This window comes from Ovis aries, chromosome 7 (genome assembly GCF_016772045.2).
Source record: "Ovis aries strain OAR_USU_Benz2616 breed Rambouillet chromosome 7, ARS-UI_Ramb_v3.0, whole genome shotgun sequence".
NCBI classification, from domain to species: Eukaryota; Metazoa; Chordata; class Mammalia; order Artiodactyla; family Bovidae; genus Ovis; species Ovis aries.
The window spans coordinates 18,564,690-18,587,308 of NC_056060.1; the positions used below are offsets into that span (position 1 = coordinate 18,564,690).

The 22,619-nt window shown below is 41.6% G+C and overlaps 1 protein-coding gene across 4 annotated transcripts in view; it reads left to right on the forward strand.

Annotated features, from left to right (window-relative positions):
* Window positions 1-22,619, forward strand: part of THSD4 (thrombospondin type 1 domain containing 4) — a 694,305-nt gene that overhangs the window by 635,525 nt on the left and 36,161 nt on the right. For all 4 annotated transcript variants that reach the window (XM_042252121.1, XM_027971544.3, XM_042252122.2 and 1 more), the window contains one exon: window positions 21,234-21,409. In XM_042252121.1, the coding sequence (XP_042108055.1) occupies window positions 21,234-21,409 (176 nt within the window). The remainder of the gene's footprint in view (window positions 1-21,233; window positions 21,410-22,619) is intronic.

The window sequence follows — 22,619 nt, forward strand, 5'->3', positions numbered from 1 at the left end:
TCCATCCAGCGGCAGCAGAAAGACATATTCTTTCCAAGTGTACATGGAACAGGCACCAAGATAAACCATATTCTGAACCATAAGACAAACCATAACAAATTTAATATAATCACATAAAATAGCTTTTCTTGACCATGATGGGTATTTAACTAGAAATCAGTAGTCAAAAGAAATCCAGAAATTTCCCAAATATTTGAAGTTTAAAAATACATGGAAATGAACTGACAAAAATCTTACAGGAACTTAGTATTTTGAACTGAATGAAAGTGAAAATACAACACGTTGAAACTTGTGGGATATAGCTAACGCAGTGCTAAGAGGAAATGTATAGCATTAAATGCCTATATTGGAAAAGAAGAAAGATTCTAAATCAAAAATTTAATCTTAAACCTTGAGAATATAGGAAAAGAAGAGGAAATGAAACCCAAAGCAAGCAAAAGGGAGACGTAATCAAGAGAAGAGCAGAAATCAGTGGAATTGAAAATAGAAAAACAATTAAGGAAATCAATGTGCTTGTATACAGCCTGTATATTTCTTTGGTAAAGTTCAAATCCTTCCCCGGTTTCTGTGGATTTTTGTTGAATTTCAATAGTGCTTTATATATTCTAGATATAGAATAATACAGTCTTTCATTGAGCAGGTGTTTAATTTTGATGAAGTCCGCTTTATCAATGTTTTCTTTTATGGATCTGGTTTAGGGTATAATATCTAAGAACATTTCACTTAACCCAAGGGCACAGAAGTTTTATCCTAGGTTTCTTCTAAAAGTTGTCCCAGGTGGTGCTAGTGGTAAAGAACCTGCCTGCAAATACAGGAGGCTTAAGAGACAAGGGTTCAATCTCTGGGTCGGAAAGATCTCCTGGAGAAGGGCATGGCAACCCACTCCAGTAGTATTCTTGCCTGGAGAACGCCATGGACAGAGGAGCCTGGCGGGCCACAGTCCAAAGGGTCACAAAGAGCTGGACATGACTGAAATGACCTGGCACACATGCACACACATTTCACATGGAATTCTATGATGCATTTTGATTCAATTTTTGTATAAAGTGGGAAATATAGGTTGAAGTTCATTTTTTTCCCAATGTAGATAGATATGCAATTTGTTTGAAAGACTACCTTTTCTCCATTGAATTCCTTTGCAACTTGGTCAAAAATTGGCCATAGTTATGCAGGTCTGTTTTGAGACTGTTCTGTTCATTGGACCTATGCGTTTATCCTTTTTCCTACACCACTCTGTCTTCATTACTGCAGGAGGCATGGAGGGAGTTTCATGGATGGGTTAATACCTAAAATAGGTAAGCTTCAGTGATGTCAACTGCCTATGACTTATAGATGAAATATTGCAACAAGGAAGCTTAAGTTTTACCCAGAAATTTTTGTTTGTTAATATCTTCCTCAAGCTTGTATTCATTTTTCAGGTAGAAATGTTTTGAAAGTGATAGTCCCTCAGTCATGTCTAACTCTTTGTGACCCCATGGACTGTAGCCCTCCAGGTTTCTCTGTCCATGGGATTCTCCAGGCAAGAATGTTAGAGTGGGTAGCCATTCCCTTCTCCAGGGGATCTTCCAGAGCCAGGGATCAAACCTGGGTCTCTTACACTGCAGGCAGATTCCTTACCATCTGAGCCACCAAGGAAGCCCAGAAATAGGTTTTAGGCTATTTTTAAAAAGAATATGCGTATATACAAGTGTCTTTGTGTGGGGTGGGGGGATGTGCACGTGCACCCACACACAAGCATTCAGAGAGCACAGGCTAGGTATCACGTTCCTGATTCTTGCAGCTGTCCATGTTTCAAGTTGCCTTAACCTTTAGAGTGAAGTGAGTGAAGCTGCTTAGTCATGTCCGACTCTTTGCGACCCCATGGACTGTAGCCTACCAGGCTCCTCCCTCCATGGAATTCTCCAGGCAAGAGTACTGGAGTGGGTTGCCATTTTCCTTCTCCAGGGGATCTTCCCAACCCAGGGATCGAACATGGGTCTCCTGCATTCTAGGCAGATGATTTAACCTCTGAGCCACCAGGGACTCCAACCTTTAGAGTGGTGGTTATCAAAGTTGAATGTGCAATAGAAACACTGGGAGGGCTTGTTAACACTCCCATTTCTGGGTTCCGCTTCCAGGGATTCAAGTTCAGGAGGTCTGGGATGGGATGAGAGTTTTCATTTCTGACCAGCTCTCAAGTGCGGCTATAGCTGGCTCAGGGCTCACACTTTGAGAACCGTGGTTCTAGCTCTGTGCTGCCCTAATTGGGCCCTATTATTACTTGGTGCTCAATACCCCAAGTGCAGGAACAGTGCTCACATGGGGTTAACTCCATTCTGAGCACCACCTTACATTCCTTAACCCAAGTTGGAAAGGGAATTAAATCAGAGAAGTAAAAAAAAAAACAGATAAATCTGCTATATTCTTGAAATCTGACATGAGTGAATATTTCCAAGGAAAAGAACAAGCTTATCTCCCCTGAGAAAAGTGTTGAAAGGCAAGAAAGACAAGGAAGCAGTCAGAAAGCTATAATGAAGAATGGCCAAATGTTGATAATTCCAAAAGTTCTATTTAGGAATTCCTAAAGTACCTATTCGGTGATAGGTACGAGACTTTATTATACTGCTTCGTTTACTGTTAATGTTAGATGTTTGACATTTTCCATTTTGTAAAACGTTCTTTTTAAGTAAACTGAGATTATAAAGTAGAGGAGCCTAGCAGAAGATCAATGTGTGTTAGAGAAAACTTAAATGCTATTCTCAAATTCTCAAGATGATTTAGAGATAAATCCACTTCACCAGTGTTTCTTAGACTTTCCTTTAAGCCTCCAGTACCAAGAAAAGTACTGGTACTGGAGTACTTTCTATCAGGAAAAATCCTTCCTGACACTAAGAAGGTAGCCCAAAGTTGTTCTACTGCAATCCGAATTTCTTTGAAATTTTGTGTTTTATTTTCCAAATGTGATTTTGCTCCCTAGTTAGTATCTATTTGATTTCATCTAAAAATCTTTTAAAGTATCATCACAGGAAAATGTTTCCTAGCTATTCACCTAGTAGATGGACAAGCTGTCATCAGTAGCTGTGTAACACTTGTAACTCCAAAGACGTAAATGGTTCAGTCTCAGAGAAGTATCACACGCAAGAATCATAGCTCAACAGTCGAAGTCATTAAACAGAAATTTCTTTCCTTGTGTTTGCTCTCAGAGGACCTTGAATTTGATGTGTATTTATTGCTCAGTGTTCTCATACTCAGAAAACAAAAGGTTTGGGGTTCATTTGTGTCTCTGCAATAAAACTTTTCTGTTACATTAGCATCTAAGTACATCCTATGTTTCTTAGATTAACGTCTGCCTTTATCAATTCACTGGTAAGGATTGAATTAGTACCATCATCTTGGAACCCGCAGCAAAAACATAGTGTGTATGGGTTAATCAGAAACTCCTAATTTATCTCTCCCCCGATGAAGAATCTGAAAAGAATGTGTCTATATGGATATATAATACATATGTATACATATACATATATATATACATATAGATATGAAACTGAATCACTTTGCTGTCTTGAAACCAACACAGCATAGTTTTTTGTTTTTTGAGTTCTTTTTTTTTTGGTCTGTACCACGTGCCATGATGAACTTCCCCAATCAGGGATTAAACCCATGCCCCCCTATAGTGGAAGCACAGAGTCGTAACCACTGGACCACCATAGAAATCCAACAGCATTGTAAATTAACTATACATCAACACGTGTGTCTGCAAAAAGGAAAAAAAAGTGGTGAAAATGATATTAGATTGGTTGTTTGGAATTTCCCATAAGACCTTGCATCTTTTCACTGGATTCAAGCTTAAAAACAAGGTTGTTTTTAATCTTAAAAACAAGGTTGTTGAAAAAATAGTAACATCTACATGAATTATATACACACACATGTATCACATTAGTGTAGATCCTCGTTAGGACATGCAAGGAATAATGTCAGAGAGAATCCTGTGGGAAAAGGAAAATAAAATGAGAGAAGCGGGCCTTGTACAGCAGAAGTGGCCTGAGCTGAAGAGTCTGATTCAACTTTCTGCTCTTGAGGTTAAAAAAAATCTTGGGAGCTTAGACATAGCATTTAAAACAATCAAGACAGGCGTTGATTGAGCCTCAAAGAACAGGGTATGTGCTAAGTCACTTGTCTGACCCTTTGTGACCCTATGGACTGTAGCCCACCAGGCTCTTCAGTCCATGGGATCCTCCAGGCAAGAATACTGAAGTGGGTTGCCAGGCCCTTCTCCAGGTGATCTTCCCGACCCAGGGATTGAACCCAAGTCTCATTATGTCTCCTGCACTGCAGGTAGGTTCATAAATACTGGCGCCACTAGGGTTAAGAGGTTAGAAGCAGGAGGTAACAGCTCCTGAATAGGACCCTCAAGATGAGAGGGGGACAGTGGCTTTATTCAACAATATCTACTGAGCGTTCTTTTGGCATATACAGAATGACAGAGCTCGTCTCCTATGAAAAAAATCACAGAAATTTTTTAAATCACAGATACAAATTACAGACATTTTCCATACTTGACTGAAGATGAGGGGGCTGTGTGAGATGGTTGAAGGCAGAGTCAAATCACACAAGACATTGATTGTCAATCAAGGCTTTATTCTTCAGGTGTGGAAATTCAGAGGCAGGGAAGGGACAGCAGGAAGCGGGTATTTTAGGAAGATAGGAGATCCACGTGCAGACCTCTGTCATGGTCCAAAGGTGAGACAAAGAGAACTTGAATGTCTAAGGGAGTAGGCGGGAAGGGAAAGCGAGAGAGAAGAGTAGGGAAAAACCAAAGTGATTGCCAAAACTTGAATCTGAGTAATGGGAGAATAGTTCTTTTTTAAAAGGAGGAGGGGTTAGGAAAGCAAGCTCATTTAGAGTGAGAAAGACACCAAGTTTATCTCTAAATGAACTGAGCTATAATGAGACTCATTAGCGTAAACTGGACTACTGGAATGCCTTCTAATGCAGCAGTCCCCAACCTTTACGGCACCAGGGAATGGTTTCATAGAAGACAGTATTTCCATTGACAAGGGTGGGGGCAGGTGGTCTGGGGATGATTCAGGCACATTTACTGTGCACTTCGTTTCTATTATTGTTATAGCAGCTCCACCTCAGTTCATCAGGCATTTGATCCTGGAGGTTGGGGATCCCTGTTTTAAAGGGCAAACAGGTCCCCCCTGCTCGTGGGAAGTAGATAGTTCAGTCTAGACAGGAGAGGTGGCCCCAGGTGGCTGTAGTGACAGAGCTGAGGGCTGCCCATGAGGCATGGTGGGCACTCCAGGAACTGCGATGTTCATGAACTTAGGGGTTTCCTATTCAGCAGCCCCTTCCCACCTCATCTCCAGGGCCTCTCACTCTGCAGACTTTCCCCCTCTCCTCCAGCCCCCAGGACCCCATGACACCTCTAAGGGCGCCAGGCTGCCCCCCACCCCTCCATGCTCAGGCATTTTCTGGTTTCTGCCTTTGTCCGTGTCCTCTGTCCCCCAGTGAATCCTGCCCCATCCTCTGCTTAGTGAACTGCTTCTCATCTCGCAAGTTCCTACTCAGACTCCAAGCCCTCTGTGTTCCTCGGCACCCCGTGGAAATTTTACTAGCCTCTCTACACACATCATATTAGCGGGTGTCCAAGCTCTGAAGGTTGTGGGCTGTGTCTTATCTTTATAGCCCCTCAATACTTCTTTGCTCAGTTTATCATCTCAGTTATACCATGCTTGCATGCTAAGTCCTTCAGACATGTCCAACTCTTTGTGACCCCTTGGACTCTAGCCCACCAAGCTCCTCTGTCTGTAGGATTCTCCAGGCAAGAATACTGGAGTGGGTTGCCATGCCCTTCTCCAGGGGATCTTCCCAACCCAGGAATCAAACCTGCATCTCTTATGTCTCCTGCATTGGCAGGTGGGTTCCTTACCACTAGCGCCACTTGGGAAGCCCCACTTAAACCATAGATGAGGTCTATTTCATACAACATTATTTGGGGCTTAAAAACACACAGACTTTCTTTATAGTTAGTAAGCATTCAGAGGAAATTTGGAGTCAAAATACAACAAATGTTAATATTATAAAGAATGAGATTTAGGCATACTTAGCCATAATTTAGCAATTAAAATAAGAGCAGACTCGGCAGTTCCCTTTATTCAAACCCCTCACAACCTGTAATTGTACAGTGCCAAAGAAAGCCAGCCTTCTTTCTCTGCTACTCCAATTTTCAGTCCAAATTGTTACATCATGTTGTAGAAAATCACACAGGTTCAATTCTTTGCAGCTCAAAGTTCAATTCTTTTCAATGCAAATCTGAGCTAAAAGAAATCACTGTGTGATATGTGTGTGTGTTTGTTTAACAGAAACCGTAATCTGGACATTTTATCAGGTTGGACGTGGATCTACCCAAAAAGACATGTTGCTTTATTGTTTGTTTAAAAAAACAAACAAACCACAGAATTTTTAGGCATCATTGCATGTGTTTACCATTTTGACCAGAAGAAATGGAGTTTTTGAGATTGGTTGGAATTCTTCAACAGGAACATCGAGATTAAACCAGGATTTATGGAGTTTCCAAGTTTTCTTATCTGAACTCCAAGTTTAAAATGAGATAGATCAGAACAATACAGCTCATAATTTACTTCTATTCAAGAAGCATTTATTGAGTGCCAAGCAAGAGCTAAGCAGTGGAGCCAACAAGTATATGTCACAGTATCTGCCCTGAAAGTACTCACCTTCTAGCAAGGAAAGCAGGTTTATATACCTATAGATCAGGGAAATAAACTTAATAATAGAAACCAGCCAAAACATATATTTATGCATAGGTGTTACTTCTTTCAAAGTTGCATCAGAGTTGTACTCTGAACCTTCTCCATACTCTGATCCTAAAACTTCTTTTGCACCACTTTTGGTCTTTGGCAGTTCTGCAGGAGCATCACAGTGACAGAATATTTTCAGTGGGGCAGAAGGAATGTTGGCTCATAATCAATGGAAATTTACTTCTCACAGTTCTGGAGGCTGGAAGTCCAAGATCAAGGAGTCAGCATGCTCTGGGGAAGGACCTCTTCCAGGAGGAAGATTTCTCACTGTGTCCTCACATTGCAGAAAGACAAGAAGCCAGTCTCTGGAGCCTCTTTTATAAGGGTACACACACCCTTTTATGAGGACTGTCCTCACCACCCAGTCTCCTCTCAGAGTCCCCGCCTTCTCATACATCACCCCTGTGTGCTCAGTCGCTAAGTCATGTCCAACTCTGTGCAGTCCCTGGACTGTAGCCCATCAGGCTCCTCTGTCCATGGGATTCTCCAGGCAAGAATATTGGAGTGGGTTGCCATTTCCTTCTCCAGGGGATCTTCCCAACCCAAGAATCAAGCTCGCGTCTCCTTTATTGCCAGGCAGATTCTTTACCACTGAGCCACCAATATATCACCTTGTTGTTCAGTCACTCATTCATGTCCAACTCTTTGCAACCCCGTGGACTGCAGCATGCCAGGCTTCCCTGTCCTTCACCATCTCCCAGAGCTTGATCAAACTCATGTCCATCAGGTTGGTGATGCCATCCAACTATCTCATTCTCTGTCATCCCCTTCTCCTCCTGCCTTCAGTCTTTCCCAGCATCAAGGTCTTTTCTAATGAGTCAGCTCTTCACATCAGGTGGCCAAAGTATTGGAGCTTTAGCTTCAGCATCAGGCCTTCTGATGCATATTCAGGATTGTCCTTTAGAATTGACTGGTTTGATCTCCTTGCAGTCCAAGGGACTCTCAAGAGTCCTCTCCAACACCACAGTTCAGAAGAATCAGTCCTTTGGTGCTCAGCCTTCTTTATGGTCCAACTCTCACATCCATACATGACTACTGGAAAAACCATAGCTTTGACTAGACAGACCTTTGTGGGCAAAGTAACGTCTCTGCTTTTTAATATACTGACTAGGTTTGTTATAGCTTTTCTTCCAAGAAGCAAGTGTCTTTTAATTTCATGGCTGCAGTCACCATCTGCAGTGATTTTGGAGCCCAGGAAAATAAAGTCTGTCACTGTTTCCATTGTTTTCCCATCTATTTGCCATGAAATGATGGGACTGGATGCCGTGATCTTTTTTTTTTGAATGTGTATCACCTTAGCGGTAAGGATTTGAATATATGAATTTGATGGGGGAGGACACAAATATTCAAACCATAACAGCGATTAATCTATCAAAATATGTATAAGATCTATTGATATATGAGGAAAATTACAAAACTCTGGTGAACAAAATCAAAAAAGAACTGAAACTGAGGAAATGTTCCATGTTCATGAATATTAGAACTCAATATTGTCAAGTAATGTTTTATGAGATCTGTGCATGCGGTTTCCCTGCAGCATATTTATACCTATCAGAAGAAGTTCAAAACCCATTAGAGAATACTGGGGCTTCGTCTGAACTTCTTGTTTAATTATACATGCTGTCTCTCCTACATCACATTATGTATTTGTATACATTATCTCCTAAAATTAATTCAGAGTTTTACAAGAGTAATTGGGGAGCAACACACTTGTGGTTCAGGATGCAGAAAAACAGTGGCACCTACTTCTGCCTTGGAAATTCCATTATCTATTCCAGTCCTGGCTGTACATTAGCATCAACTGGGAGCTTGTAGATCTCTCCCTGCCCAGGCTATATCCCAACAAATTAAATCCAAATCACTGGGGAGATGTAACCCAGCATGAGTATGTGGGAGAGAAGTCAGCTTGTGGGGTTTTTTCAAGTTTTTATGTTAGAAATAATTTGAATTCATAAAATATTGCAGAAGTTGCTCAGTGATATATGGCAGCTTGGATAGCAGGGGGGATAATGGATATGTGTATGTGAGGTTGAGTCCCTTTGCTGTTTACCTGAAACTATCACAACATTGTTAATTGGCTATATGCCAATACAAAATAAAAAGTTTAATTTTAAAAGATGTTGCAGAAGTTAAAATACTACAAAGAACTCTTGCATTTTCTTATTCAGAATCAGTTCTATTTTTTTCCTCTGGACCATTTGAGGGTAGGTTAAGTGCATCATGGCCTTTTACCCAAAAGCATCCCACTTTCAATGAGTATTTATTGTGCGTTCCTGCTAAGTCTCTTCAGTCGTGTCTGACTCTTTGCGACCCTATGGGTCGTAGCCCAGCAGGTTCCTCTATCCATGGGATTCTCCAGGCAAGAATACTGGAGTAGGTTGCTGTGTCCTCCTCCAGAGGATCTTCCCCACCCAGGTATTGAACCCATGTCTCTTACATCCACCTGCATTGGCAGGCGGGTTCTTTACCACTAGCACCACATGGGAAGCCTGAGTATTTACTAAGAATGGGTAAATATTTAGCACACACTCACTCTCATATGTAAGCACTGGACAGCCAGCAGCTTCACACATTTACACTGTCGCTAAGCTTACAAGTTTTTAATTAAACGTCCTACTCCAGCTTTGTCAGCTGACCTCATAAGGCCGTTACAGCACTTTTCTCCCTCTGGTTCAGGAGCCAGTCTAAGTCAGGTAATACAATTCGTTGACATTTCTCTCTCTCCTCAATTAACCTGTAATGTTTCCACAGGCTTTGTCTTTTGTCATATTGACGTTTTTAAAAAATAGTTGTTGCTATTCAGTCACTCAGTCCAGTCCGATTCTTTGTGACCCAGTGAACTGCAGCACACCAGGCTTCCCTGTCCTTCACTTCCCTGTCCTGGAATTTGCTCAAACTCATGTTCATTGAGTCATGATGGTGATGCCATCCAACCATCTCATCCTCTGTCGTCCCCTTCTCCTCCCGCCTTCAGTCTTTCCCAGCATCAGGGTCTTTTCCAATGAGTCAGTTCTTCGCATCAAGTGGCCAAAGTATTGGAGCTTCAGCTTGAGCATCAGTCCTCCACTTTAAAAAAATAAAAGATTCCTTGCTGTCTGCTGTTGCCCGCTCAGCTGAGCACTGGGTTGGGCACGGTGCTTCCTTTGTAGGTCCGCATCAGGAGGCCCATGCAGTGTTCACCTTTTCTCACTGGTGCTGCTCATTTTGATCACCTAGTAGAGTGCTGCCCACTTTCTTCACTGGATAATTATCTTTCTCTTTCTCCTTTGCAACTAATAAGCAGTCTGAGGGGCTGACAAGACCACTGGAATACATGGCTCCAAATCAGAATTTCCCCCACGGTTCAGTGTGGATTGATGATTTTTGGCTGATACAATATTTACCTTGATGAACAAACTGCAAATGATTTTCCAACTCCATCACTCTCTCCGTATTTACCAGTCAGCCCTTGAAATCCTCCCTTCTCCTCTGTGTATTTATTTATCTATATATTATTGGTATGAACTCATGCATTTCCTTTTTTTCAATAATTTATTTATGAATTACCATATTTATTTGGGTGCTCAAACAGTCTCAGGTGTCACTAGTGGGAGGCCCTTCAAGGTGACTCCTGTATCCTTGTGACAGGTCCCCAGTTTTGTGAACACTTCCTTACTTCCAGGCTTATCTTGTACCTACCCTGCCCTATCCCTGGTACTAGTGATTTCTCCAAAAAAAAGACACCTTTTCATGGAGAGTGGTATAAGAGAACAAGATTAAGTTTGCAAGGTATGCTTATTGCCGGTGGGTTGTCTCCGCTTCTTAGCCCTCTTAGCAGAGCTAGGAAATATACTCACGTGTGTATATACATGCAGGCTTCCCTGGAGGCTCAGGGGTAAGTAATCCACCTGTCAAGGCAGGAGACACAGGTTCAAATCCCCGGGTCAGAAAGATCCCCTGGAGAAGGAAATGGCAACCCACTGTAGTATTCTTGCCTGGGAAATCCCATGGACAGAGGAGCCTGGTGGACTACAGTCCATGGGGTCGCAAAGAGTCAGCCACAACTTAGCAACTAAACAACAACAACAATATATATTCATACATGTAATGAAAATACACATGCCTGCATATATATTTTTGTGTATACGCATACACACCTATATATACATGATCTCAAAATCATTAATTCATGCTTTTATCTCAAATTAATTTTTAATTAATTTTTATTGGAGTATAGTTGCCTTACAATACTGTGTTAGCTTCTGCTGTACAGCAAAGTGAATCCGCCACACCTACACAAATAACCCCTTTTTCACACTTTTATCTCAAATTTAAATGCATCCCCACAAGGTTCTATGCTGCCTTCCCCCATTCCATATTTATATGTCTCCTTTCTACAGTGAGATCCCTGGCTCCCGACAACACTTAGTCCAGTCATCTTGGAAAAATGTTTGATAGCGCCTATTGCAACTAACCATGCATATACCTATAATCCAGCAATTCTACTTCCGGGTATATTCCCAATAGAGATAAGGACTTATGTCCACCAAAAGCATAATGTTTGCAGCAGCTTTACGCATAGGAGCCAAACACTGGAAATACACCAAAAGTTCATCAATAATAGAAAAACACATTGTGGCATATTTATACAATAATAAATTGCTGTGAAAAAGAATGAAACTCCTGATAAACACAATGAAGTGGATGACTCTCATAGACATCAAGTTAAGTAAAAGATGTTCAGTGTGAAAGAGGATGTATGATATTATTCCATTTATGTGAAATTCAAAACCGGGGAAAATATGACTCTAGAAAGCAGAGTAGTGGCAGCCGCTAAGATTTGTGAGGATGGGATAATGATTCTGAGAGGGCAGGAAGGAGCCTTCTGCAGGAGCTGGGATGTTCTGCATCTTTATCCAGGTAGCAGTAACACAGGTGCAATACAAATACAAAAAAGTCATCAAGCTATAATTTAAGCATTTTACTATATGCGAGTTACATCCTATTTTTTTAATTTAATACAGCTATAAATTGAGTTGCCAATGCAATTAACTCAGCTGAGATGATTTAATCAGACCGATTCCACATGTGTTCAGGAAACGACAACTGCATCAGAACTTAATCATCTACCTGGCAACTACTGCTTTTCTGTTGGAATACACATCCCGTGTCAGTAATGGGAAAAATTGTACATGCAAGGATCTAACAGTACAGTTCATGGGTTTTCTCAGTGTCTTGATTTAATTTTTTGTTGAGTGGAATTGGACTGTGTTATACACACCCCAAGGGTTAGTCACAATCCAAACCTTTAATGGTTTACTCTTTGCATGTAAAGTCACTTGATAATAGGCGTTCTCTAGGGTTGATTACTGGTAACTTGAAATTCATGGAAAAAGTCAGCTCCTAGAATCCTAAATGCTCAAAGGAGGGCATTGTGACAAGAGCTTCAACAGTAGGATGGAATGAACATAGGTTTCAACTCCCAGACGGCCCTTTTGCTACCCTTCTCTCAGCATCAGCCCTGTTGCCCAGGCAAACCCGGTATATAAGGCATGAAACCATTCCTCCTTTGATGAAGACGTCTTCTCTTTTGATCAGTTCTGAAAAATAAGAGATGAGGGTGGGAAGGTATTCTGCAGTGCTCACCAACTTCAAGTGAGCTGCAGCCACCTGGACAGCTTGCTAAACCTGAATTTGGCATGGGACCCCACCCAAGTTTCTGATTCAGCCACCCTGAGCCAACACATCTACCAGCTTCCAGGGGATGCTAATGCTGCTGGCCCAAGGACCACACTCTGAGGATTACTGCCATCATTGCAATGAATGTGGAATTAGAGCATCAGTTAGAGCATAAGTTCAGATCCTGAACTTAACCTAATAGTCCGCGACCGTGAGCAAGCAACTTAATCTCTCTGAACCTATTTTCTCATTTGTATGATAAAGACAGTATGTGTCCTGCTTGCCCTATAAGATTGACATTCATATTTTGTGAGTTCATTTGTGTTTTGAAAACCATAAATCATTAGACCAAATGTTCTTCACTTTTTTGTGCTTTGGACTCCTTGGCAGTCTATGGATACCATCCCAGAATACTGTTTTTAAATCTATAAAATAAGATACAGGGGGGAAAAAAGGAAACCAATTATACTTAATTAAAATTATAAAAATATTTTAGAAAAATAATTTTTAATATACATAGTGATGTGCTTCTTTGACATTAAAATAGGTAATGCCGTGGAGGGTTTTCCAATAATTACTATAATTCCAGAATAGTGATGAGTTTTTAAACAATATTTCCAAATTTTGAAATCTATAATAACATCTATAATGTCATATGAATACATGAGTGACTTCTATCAGTGACGAAGTTGCAGTATTGCTAATACTATTATGGTCTGTTGCCTATATTTATAATAGAAGGAATACTGTTTCAGTTGGGGGTTAGTGAAATAAAGATGCGATTAACAGACCCCTCCAAGCTGGTCCTTGTGAGTGAGTAATTGTGTTCCATTTTCAGGGTATCTAGCTTGGGTAACATACTCTGAGACTCACTTGGGATGGTGCCCATATGTGGGCTTCTATGGAAGCTCCTAGACCAGAAATGGCAGGACCACAGGCCTCCAGCTCTATCAGAGCAGCAATACCGGTGATGTCCGATCTCTTTACCCTTGAGTTTGCTGTACTGCCCCCATAATAGCTTCTAAGAATTACGGAGATACTAAGAAGCTCCGAGGAACTTGTTAGTAGGAGGATCACAGTGATCTGTTGCTCTAATTGATCGTGGAGCCAGTGTTTGGGTCATCAACAGTGGGCATTAAGATGGTGGGATGAGGTGTATGAGAAGCAGGGCATGGATATATTAACAATTTGTACATGAAACTTGGAGAAGGGCATTGTTGATACAGAGAGTTTAGGCCAAAAATATATGCCCAGCATTGACCATTTAAACTGGAATAAAATCCGAATGTCCAACAAGAGTGGAGATTTCCTCTTACTGACATAGTTGTGAGGTTGCCTTTCAAACAGACTTTGCCAAATCTTGACCTCAGTGAACACACGCGCTAGCAAGAGCCATAAGTCACCTGCACTTTTCTGTGAGTTAGTTCTGGACACCGTTAAGAGCCCTGGAGCTGCTTACAAGTACAGATACTGTATACGCAGCTGTTTTCAAAATGTAAGGCCAGATGGGGGGCTAGTTTTGGACCTGTCTCAGAAGCTAACCTCTGGGCATATGGTATTAGGACTATGTTTGCAAAAAATCTGATGTTTCTTTTTTTTTTTTTTAAGTGTTTTGCTAGTCTATGGTTAAAAATTCATCTAAACCCTTAGTGAGAATCCACAGATAACAGTTATTTAGTCGTTAAGTTGTGTCTGACTCTTTTGTGACCCAAGGACTATAGCCCACTAATCTCTTCTATCCATGGGATTTTCCAGGCAAGAATACTGGAATGGGTTGCCATTTCCTTCTCCAGGGGATCTTACCTACTCCAGGATCAAACCCAAGTCTCCTGAATTGGCAAGCAGATTCTTTTTTTTTTTTTTTTTTTTAGTTTTTATTTTTAAATTTTAAAATCTTTAATTCTTACATGCATTCCCAAACATGAACCCCCCTCCCACCTCCCTCCCCATAACATCTTTCTGGGTCATCCCCATGCACCAGCCCCAAGCATGCTGCATCCTGCGTCAGGGAAGTTTTGGCCACAGCAATCAGAGCAGAAAAAGAAATAAAAGGAATCCAAATTGGAAAAGAAGAAGTAAAACTCTCACTGTTTGCAGATGACATGATCCTCTACATGGAAAACCCTAAAGACTCCACCAGAAAATTACTAGAGCTAATCAATGAATATAGTAAAGTTGCAGGATATAAAATCAACACACAGAAATCCCTTGCATTCCTATACACGAATAATGAGAAAGTAGAAAAAGAAATTAAGGAAACAATTCCATTCACCATTGCAACGAAAAGAATAAAATACTTAGGAATATATCTACCTAAAGAAACTAAAGACCTATATATAGAAAACTATAAAACACTGATGAAAGAAATCAAAGAGGACACTAATAGATGGAGAAATATACCATGTTCATGGATTGGAAGAATCAATATAGTGAAAATGAGTATACTACCCAAAGCAATTTACAAATTCAATGCAATCCCTATCAAGCTACCAGCCACATTTTTCACAGAACTAGAACAAATAATTTCAAGATTTGTATGGAAATACAAAAACCTTGAATAGCCAAAGCTATCTTGAGAAAGAAGAATGGAACTGGAGGAATCAACTTGCCTGACTTCAGGCTCTACTACAAAGCCACAGTCATCAAGACAGTATGGTACTGGCACAAAGACAGACATATAGATCAATGGAACAAAATAGAAAGCCCAGAGATAAATCCACACATGGACACCTTATCTTTGACAAAGGAGGCAAGAATATACAATGGAGTAAAGACAATCTCTTTAACAAGTGGTGCTGGGAAAACTGGTCAACCACTTGTAAAAGAATGAAACTAGATCACTTTCTAACACCGCACACAAAAATAAACTCAAAATGGATTAAAGATCTAAATGTAAGATCAGAAACTATAAAACTCCTAGAGGAGAACATAGGCAAAACACTCTCAGACATAAATCACAGCAGGATCCTCTATGATCCACCTCCCAGAATTCTGGAAATAAAAGCAAAAATAAACAAATGGGATCTAATTAAAATTAAAAGCTTCTGCACAACAAAGGAAACTATAAGCAAGGTGAAAAGACAGCCTTCTGAATGGGAGAAAATAATAGCAAATGAAGCAACAGGCAAGCAGATTCTTTACTGCTGAGTCACCAGGGAAGGTCCCATGGATAACAGTTCAGTTCAGTTCAGTTCAGTTGCTCAGTCGTATCCAACTCTTTGTGACCCCATGAATTGCAGCACGCCAGGCCTCCTTGTCCATCACCAACTCCTGGAGTTCACTCAAACTCACATCCATCAGGTCGGTGATGCCTTCCAGCCATCTCATCCTCGGTTGACCCTTTCTCCTCCTGCCCCCAATCCCTCCCAGCATCAGAGTCTTTTCCAATGAGTCAACTCTTCGCATGAAGTGGCCAAAGTACTGGAGTTTCAGCTTTAGCATCATTCCTTCCAAAGAACACCCAGGGCTGATCTCCTTTAGAATGGGCTGGTTGGATCTCCTTGCAGTCTGAGGGACTCTCAAGAGTCTTCTCCAACACCTCAGTTCAAAAGCACCAGTTCTTCGGCACTCAGCTTTCTTCACAGTCCAACTCTCACATCCATACATGACCACTGGAAAACCATAGCCTTGACTAGATGGACCTTTGTTGGCAAAGTAATGTCTCTGCTTTTGAATATGCTATCTAGGTTGGTCATAACTTTTCTTCCAAGGAGTAAGTGTCTTTTAATTTCATGGCTGCAGTCACCATCTGCAGTGATTTTAGAGCCCCCAAAAACAAAGTCTGACACTGTTTCCACTGTTTCCCACCTATTTCCCATGAAGTGATGGGACCAGATGCCATGATCTTTGTTTTCTGAATGTTGAGCTTTAAGCCAACTTTTTCACCCTCCTCTTTCACTTTCATCAAGAGGCTTTTTAGTTCCTCTTCACTTTCTGCCATAAGGGTGGTGTCATCTGCATATCTGAGGTGATTGATATTTCTCCCCTCAATCTTGATTCCAGCTTGTGCTTCTTCCAGTCCAGCCTTTCTCATGATGTACTCTGCATAGAAGTTAAATAAGCAGAGTGACAATATATAGCCTTGACATACTCCTTTTCCTATTTGGAACCAGTCTGTTGTTCCATGTCCAGTTCTAACTGTTGCTTCCTGACCTGCATATAGGTTTCTCAAGAGGCAGGTCAGGTGGTCTGGTATTCCCATCTCTTTCAGAATTTTCCACAGTTTATTGTGATCCACACAGTCAAAGGCTTTGGCATAGTCAATAAAGCAGAAATAGATGTTTTTCTGGAACTGTCTTGCTTTTTCCATGATAATAGTAGTAGATGGTAAAAAAGATTCAGAGGCCCAGTGTTTAATTTCCTAGGGGGCTCTTTGCCATACTTCAAATGGTTCTTTAATGGACTTTTTGGTTTCCAGATAATAACTTCTTCTATAATACTGCCATTAAAAGCAATAAAATCTTAGCCAGAACCTACCTCAATTCTGAGCTTTTGATGCTCCAAATTGGATTTTAAGGAGAAGGTGTGAAAGGGGGAAAATGTTTCATTTCCGCTTATACCATGTCCTTTATATTATTTAAAAATTTTTAAGCTTTAAAGAAAATAATATATGCATGTGGTAAAACAAATTATAAATTGTAGTAAAAGGATATAAAGTGGGAAATAAATGTGTCCCTTCTCATCTCCCATGCCAACCTAAACCCCCATTCCTTTCCCCAAATGTTAATTGTTTTAGGACTGTCTTGCCCTAAAATGTTTATGTGTGTGCCTACATGATTTTTAATGTGTATATTTTTATTTTAAAGTGTATAACAAATGAGACCATAGCAAATGGACTGTTTTGTATTTTTGTTTCATTTTAAAATGTATCACAGAGTTCATTTCACACCCACAGACCTGCCTCATTGTTTTTAGGACCATGTGATATTCCATTGCATGGTTATCCAAGATGACAATTTACTTAAGTAATCCTCTATTAATGCATATTTAGGTTGGTTTTAGTTTCTCTCAGTTTAAAACAAATCTGCAGAGAATATCCTTATTTAAAAAACACTTTTGTATACTTACAGAAGGATATCCATCAAGTAGTTTCATAGAAGAATAATTCTCAGGTCAAGAGTATGGGCATTTAAACCCATTTTGGGGAGGGAGGGGGGGAGAAAGGGGAGGAGGGGTATTTAACCCCATATTCTTGACCTGAGAATAATTAGTAAACAAACTGCCTTCCAAGGTTGAATCAGTTTACACTCCCACCAACAGTGTGGGATGCATGGATAATAGTTGTTGTTTAGTTGCTAAGTTGTATTCAACCCTTTTGTGACCCCATGGACTGTAGCCTACCAGGCTCCTCTGTCCACAGGATTCTCCAGGCAAGAATACTGGAGTGGGTTGCCATTTCCTTCTCCAGGGGATCTTCCTGACCCAGGGATCAAACCTGCCTCTCTTGCATTGGCTGGTGGATTCTTTACCACTGAGTCACCAAGGAAGGTTACTTAGCCATAAAAAGAACGAAATTCTTCCATCTGCAGCAACATGAATGGACCTAGAGAATATTAGGCTTAGTGAAATAAGTCAGAGAAAACCACTATATGATATCACTTATATGTGGAGTCTAACAAATAATATAAATGAAAGAGAAAGAAAGTGACGTCGCTCAGTCGTGTCCGACTCTTTGCGACCCCATGGACTGTAGCCTACCAGGCTCCTCCGTCCATGGGATTCTCCAGGCAAGGGTACTGGAGTGGGCTGCCATTTCCTTCTCCAGGGGATCTTCCCAACCCAGGGATCGAGCCTGGGTCTCCTGCATTGCAGACAGACACTTTAACCTCTGAGCCACCAGGGAACCCCTAATACAAATGAATGCATATGGAAAACAAAAATGGACTCACAGATATAGAAAGCAAACTAGCGGTTACCAAGGGGAAGTGGAAAGGGAGTATATTCTGTAAAAATACTGAGTCATTATGCAGTGAAACTTGAGATTAACCTAATACTGTAAATCAACTCTACTTCAGTTAAAAAAGAAATACTGGAAGAGGTCGAGAACGAGCTCAGACCTACACATCTGAGGGATGTTGTCAAATAGGTAATCAGATATACAGGTTTGAGGCCCAGTGGTTAGGACTCCACACTGTCACTGCTGAGGGCCTAGGTTTGATCCCTGGTCAGGGAACTAAAATCCCACAAGCTTAGGACCAGAGGAAAATACTGAATTGGAGACATAACTATCAAAGTCACTGGACTATAGTAATTCATCGCTTCTCAGCCTTTTGGCTAAGATCAAGTGTGGACTATAGTAATTGAAGCCATGGGCATAGATGCAATTGCCCATGAAAGGAGTACAGCATCCAAATCAGGCCTACTCTGAAGCCTTAAGGAACACTAACATTTAATGGCCAAGTAGAAAAAGATGAGAAAAAAGAAAGAACAGATGCACAGCCCAAGAGCAGGAGGAAAGCCAGTTGAGTGAGATGTCCCAGAAACCAGAGAAAGAAGACCTCAAATAGGATGGAGCAGCCAGTAGTGCCAGATGCTGCCAAGACGTCCGATAAGAAGAAGGCTGAAAATGCCCACTGGATTTGACAACATGGAGGTCCTGGCGACATTCATTTGGATTGTTTCAGTGAAATAATGGGAACAAGAGCCAGACTGGAGATGACTGAGAAGTGAATGGGAAATGAGAACACAGAGACCCCTATATGGACCACTCTCAAGAACCATGGTTTTGAGAGAAAACAGCCCAAACCTATTCATCCTCAGTCTCAACTCATGACTCTTCCTTGCCAATCAGTAAGCTGAAGTGATTTTCTAACTTGGTATTCGATGTTCCACAGCTGTGGTCTCCCAGGAGCCATGGCAATGAGCCAGCCAGGGATAGCATCTTTAGGGGGTGGGGGCACGGCTCACCTCAGCCTTGGGGGTTCTTCCACTCCTGCAAGCAGCTTCTGACTCTGCAGGCCTGGGAAGGCCCATTGTAGAAAACACTGCTACAACTGGCTTTAAGAAACAAAGAGTCTTTATGCTTCAGTGAGATCTACTAAAAAATGTCTCTGGAGAAGGAAATGGCAACTCTTTTCCAGTATTCTTGCCTGGAGAATCCCATGGACAGAAGAGCCTGGCAGGCTACAGTCCATGGAGTCGCAAGAGTTGGACACAACCACCACCACCACTGAAAAATGATAATGTCTGGAACTGGCAAAGCAAAACAAGCTAAGGCAGGAGTTGATCACTGTTGAAGCTGGGTGGTGGGATGGGTACATGGAGGCTTATGATACCTTTCTCACTCTTTTTGTTCATGTATAAATTTTTTCATAATACATTGTAAAAAAATATTAAGTTTAGTAACTGTAAATTGGAAATACACAGAACCAGTGCCACCACAGGCCTACTGTTGACCATGTCACTTAGAGCAAGAGCTCCTTTGGGGCTTCCCTTGTGTTTCAGTGTATAAGAATCTGCCTTGCAATGCAGGGGACGTGGGTTTGATCCCTGGGCAGGGAACTAAAGATCCCACATTTCATGGGTCAGCCTGAGCCACGTGCCACAACAGAAGATCTTGTGTGCCACAGCTAAGACCCAACACAGTCAAAAAAGTAAATAAATATTTTTTAAAAAAGAAGAATAGGATCTCCTTTAAATCCAATTTTCTTTTGGCCTCGGGGAGAGGGGTGGTATCCAGGTACCAAATGTGTGAGGGAGGAAAATGTGTCCTTTCTTCTCTCAGTAACTATAGACTCTTGCTCCTTGCCCCTCTTCTCCATTCTTACCTCCCTCCTGAGTGTGCACTTCAAGTCATAGTTCTGTCACCCATCTCTGAACTTGAACAAGTTCCCTCTCAGACGTGCTCTGGAAAATGAAGCTGCACATCTGCTTAGCGGTGTTGTGAGGATCCATTCTGACGGTGCATGTGGGAGTGGCTCCCAGCGCCCACCCTTAGAAGGCCGCAGAAGTCAGGGAATATACATGAATGGAGGTCACCAAGTAGGAGAAAATCATATGACCCTCCTAGCCCATCTTTAGTTTTGCCGCTTTTAGTAGACATACAGGTAGGAAGAACTGTAAGAAAAATTGTATTCAGTAAGAAAAAATAATTCAAGCATGACACATGATCTATATTCATGAGTCAGTGGGTAATAAACTGAGACTTCGCTTCAGTGTCGGGGAGTATTAGGAGCGGTGGGGAGTCGGGCCGTCAGAGCATGCAGGCCCTGTCTAACAGAGGTGGTCCTCCCAGCTCCGTGGTTGCTGCCGTGACAGAACGTGGAGCCAGGGTTAGCATGTCTCCTTGTTTTACTCTAAACCTTTTATGGGAAATCTCCCAATTCTTAAATTTGGGTTCAACTTTTTAAAAATAAAAACACTACAATGGCCAAATTAAGCTCATTTGTGAGCCAAAATCAGCTCATGAGCTGCCCGTGTGCAACCTCTCACCTTCAGATGATGGGATTAGAATACAGTTTCTGTTGCCCCTTCTTTTTGTCTTCCACCTCTAAGTTTCTCCTTTCTCGCATTTTCCACGTCCTTCTCTCCTAACCTCTCCCACCCTTCCTTTCTAGACTAAGTCCAAGAGGTAGAAGGGGTTGAAGTCAGTTGAGGGAGTGATGAGGCCCAAAGTGTGATCTAGATGCCTCATCCTGCAAGGCCTAGGCCAGTGCCCCGCACATAGTGGTTGAAGCAACAAGCTGGATGAATGAATAAGCCAGTAACCAGGGGTCAGTCAGTTTCTCGCGCACACCTGAGCTCACCTGAGGACTGTCTCATTTTTCTCAACAGCCTTGCGAAGTCGTTCTGGCCGCTCCATCATCAATGGGAACTGGGCAATTGACCGGCCTGGAAAATATGAGGGCGGAGGGACCATGTTCACATACAAGCGTCCAAATGAGATTTCGAGCACTGCTGGAGAGTCCTTTTTGGCCGAAGGTCCCACTAATGAGATCTTGGATGTCTATGTGAGTTTGAACTACTGCCTTTGTGTCTTCTTGCTTCTCAGGACCACACTTAGAAAAATTAAACAAACGTTGCCCTGGCTCAATAAGATCATTTGAGTGGCGCCTTCTGGGGTGCCCTTACATGCTTGGCGTGCATCTTTGCCACTCACCTCCAAATGTACCTAGCTCATAGAAACCATAAACTCTCCCAGATGCCTCAGCATTTACTGACCCAGTAAAACCAATTTTACTTGTTGAATCAAATCAGAGGCAAAACATATCCTTTATTTCATGAGCACTGGATCTCCTCCAGGCACTTTCCTCCTATGCTAATTTGGTGTGTTTTCTTTTTATGGCAAAAGAAAGCAAATGCCTAAAGCAAGACAAGACCACTCACAGTTCCCAGCCCTCTTCAAATTCGATTAAAGCAAGTGAAGAAACAAGAACTCCAGAGTCCTCCGCATGACACAGTAAAGCTTGGAGTAACAATATAGAGATTTACTAGAAGTTCCCTGCTTCCCAGAAGACAGCACTTTGATTTCTTTTACAAGAAACTAAAAGTATTAAGTTGCCCCAGAGTTAAAAAATGGTCTTTATTTTTATAAGAAACCACTAGAATCCAAGCTTCTTAAAAAAGATCTGGAAATAAAGGGGGACCGGAAATAAAAGCTCAAAATCGAAGTTTTGATTAAAAGGAATGAGCTCACCCATCGATATATACTCTCTCACCATCTCCAGGGTCACACTGGTGCACCTGATAATTGCTGAGTTTGAGTTTTATAAATATTACCTGTCCAACTATACAGTTACGTGTTCATTCCCTTTGGGCCTAGTGGCTCATGGACTGGAAGCAACAAAGGAAGCATTGTTATAACTCATTCTGAATATTTTTTAATAGACTGTCCAGTGGTTGTTGGACTCTGGGTAAGTTTCAAATGGCATCAGGGGTAAAAGCTCAGGTTGTTACAGGCCGACTGTGGGTGGTCTGGGATGTGGTGGCCAATAATAATTTCGTAAATGGGACAAGGTTTGCACTGGAGAACATTCGCATAGAAGCACAGAAGAGTGGGGAAGGATTTCCAGGCCCAGAATGAGTGTCAGATTGGGTGAAAAGAGAAGTGAGGGAATTAGGAATGGATCGCGGGGACCTGTGGTCACGCCACCGTGTCCCTCAGGGGCTCTCTGCTCCCCACATGGTTCCTAGATCTGAGGGGCCCCGGGGCTCTTATGT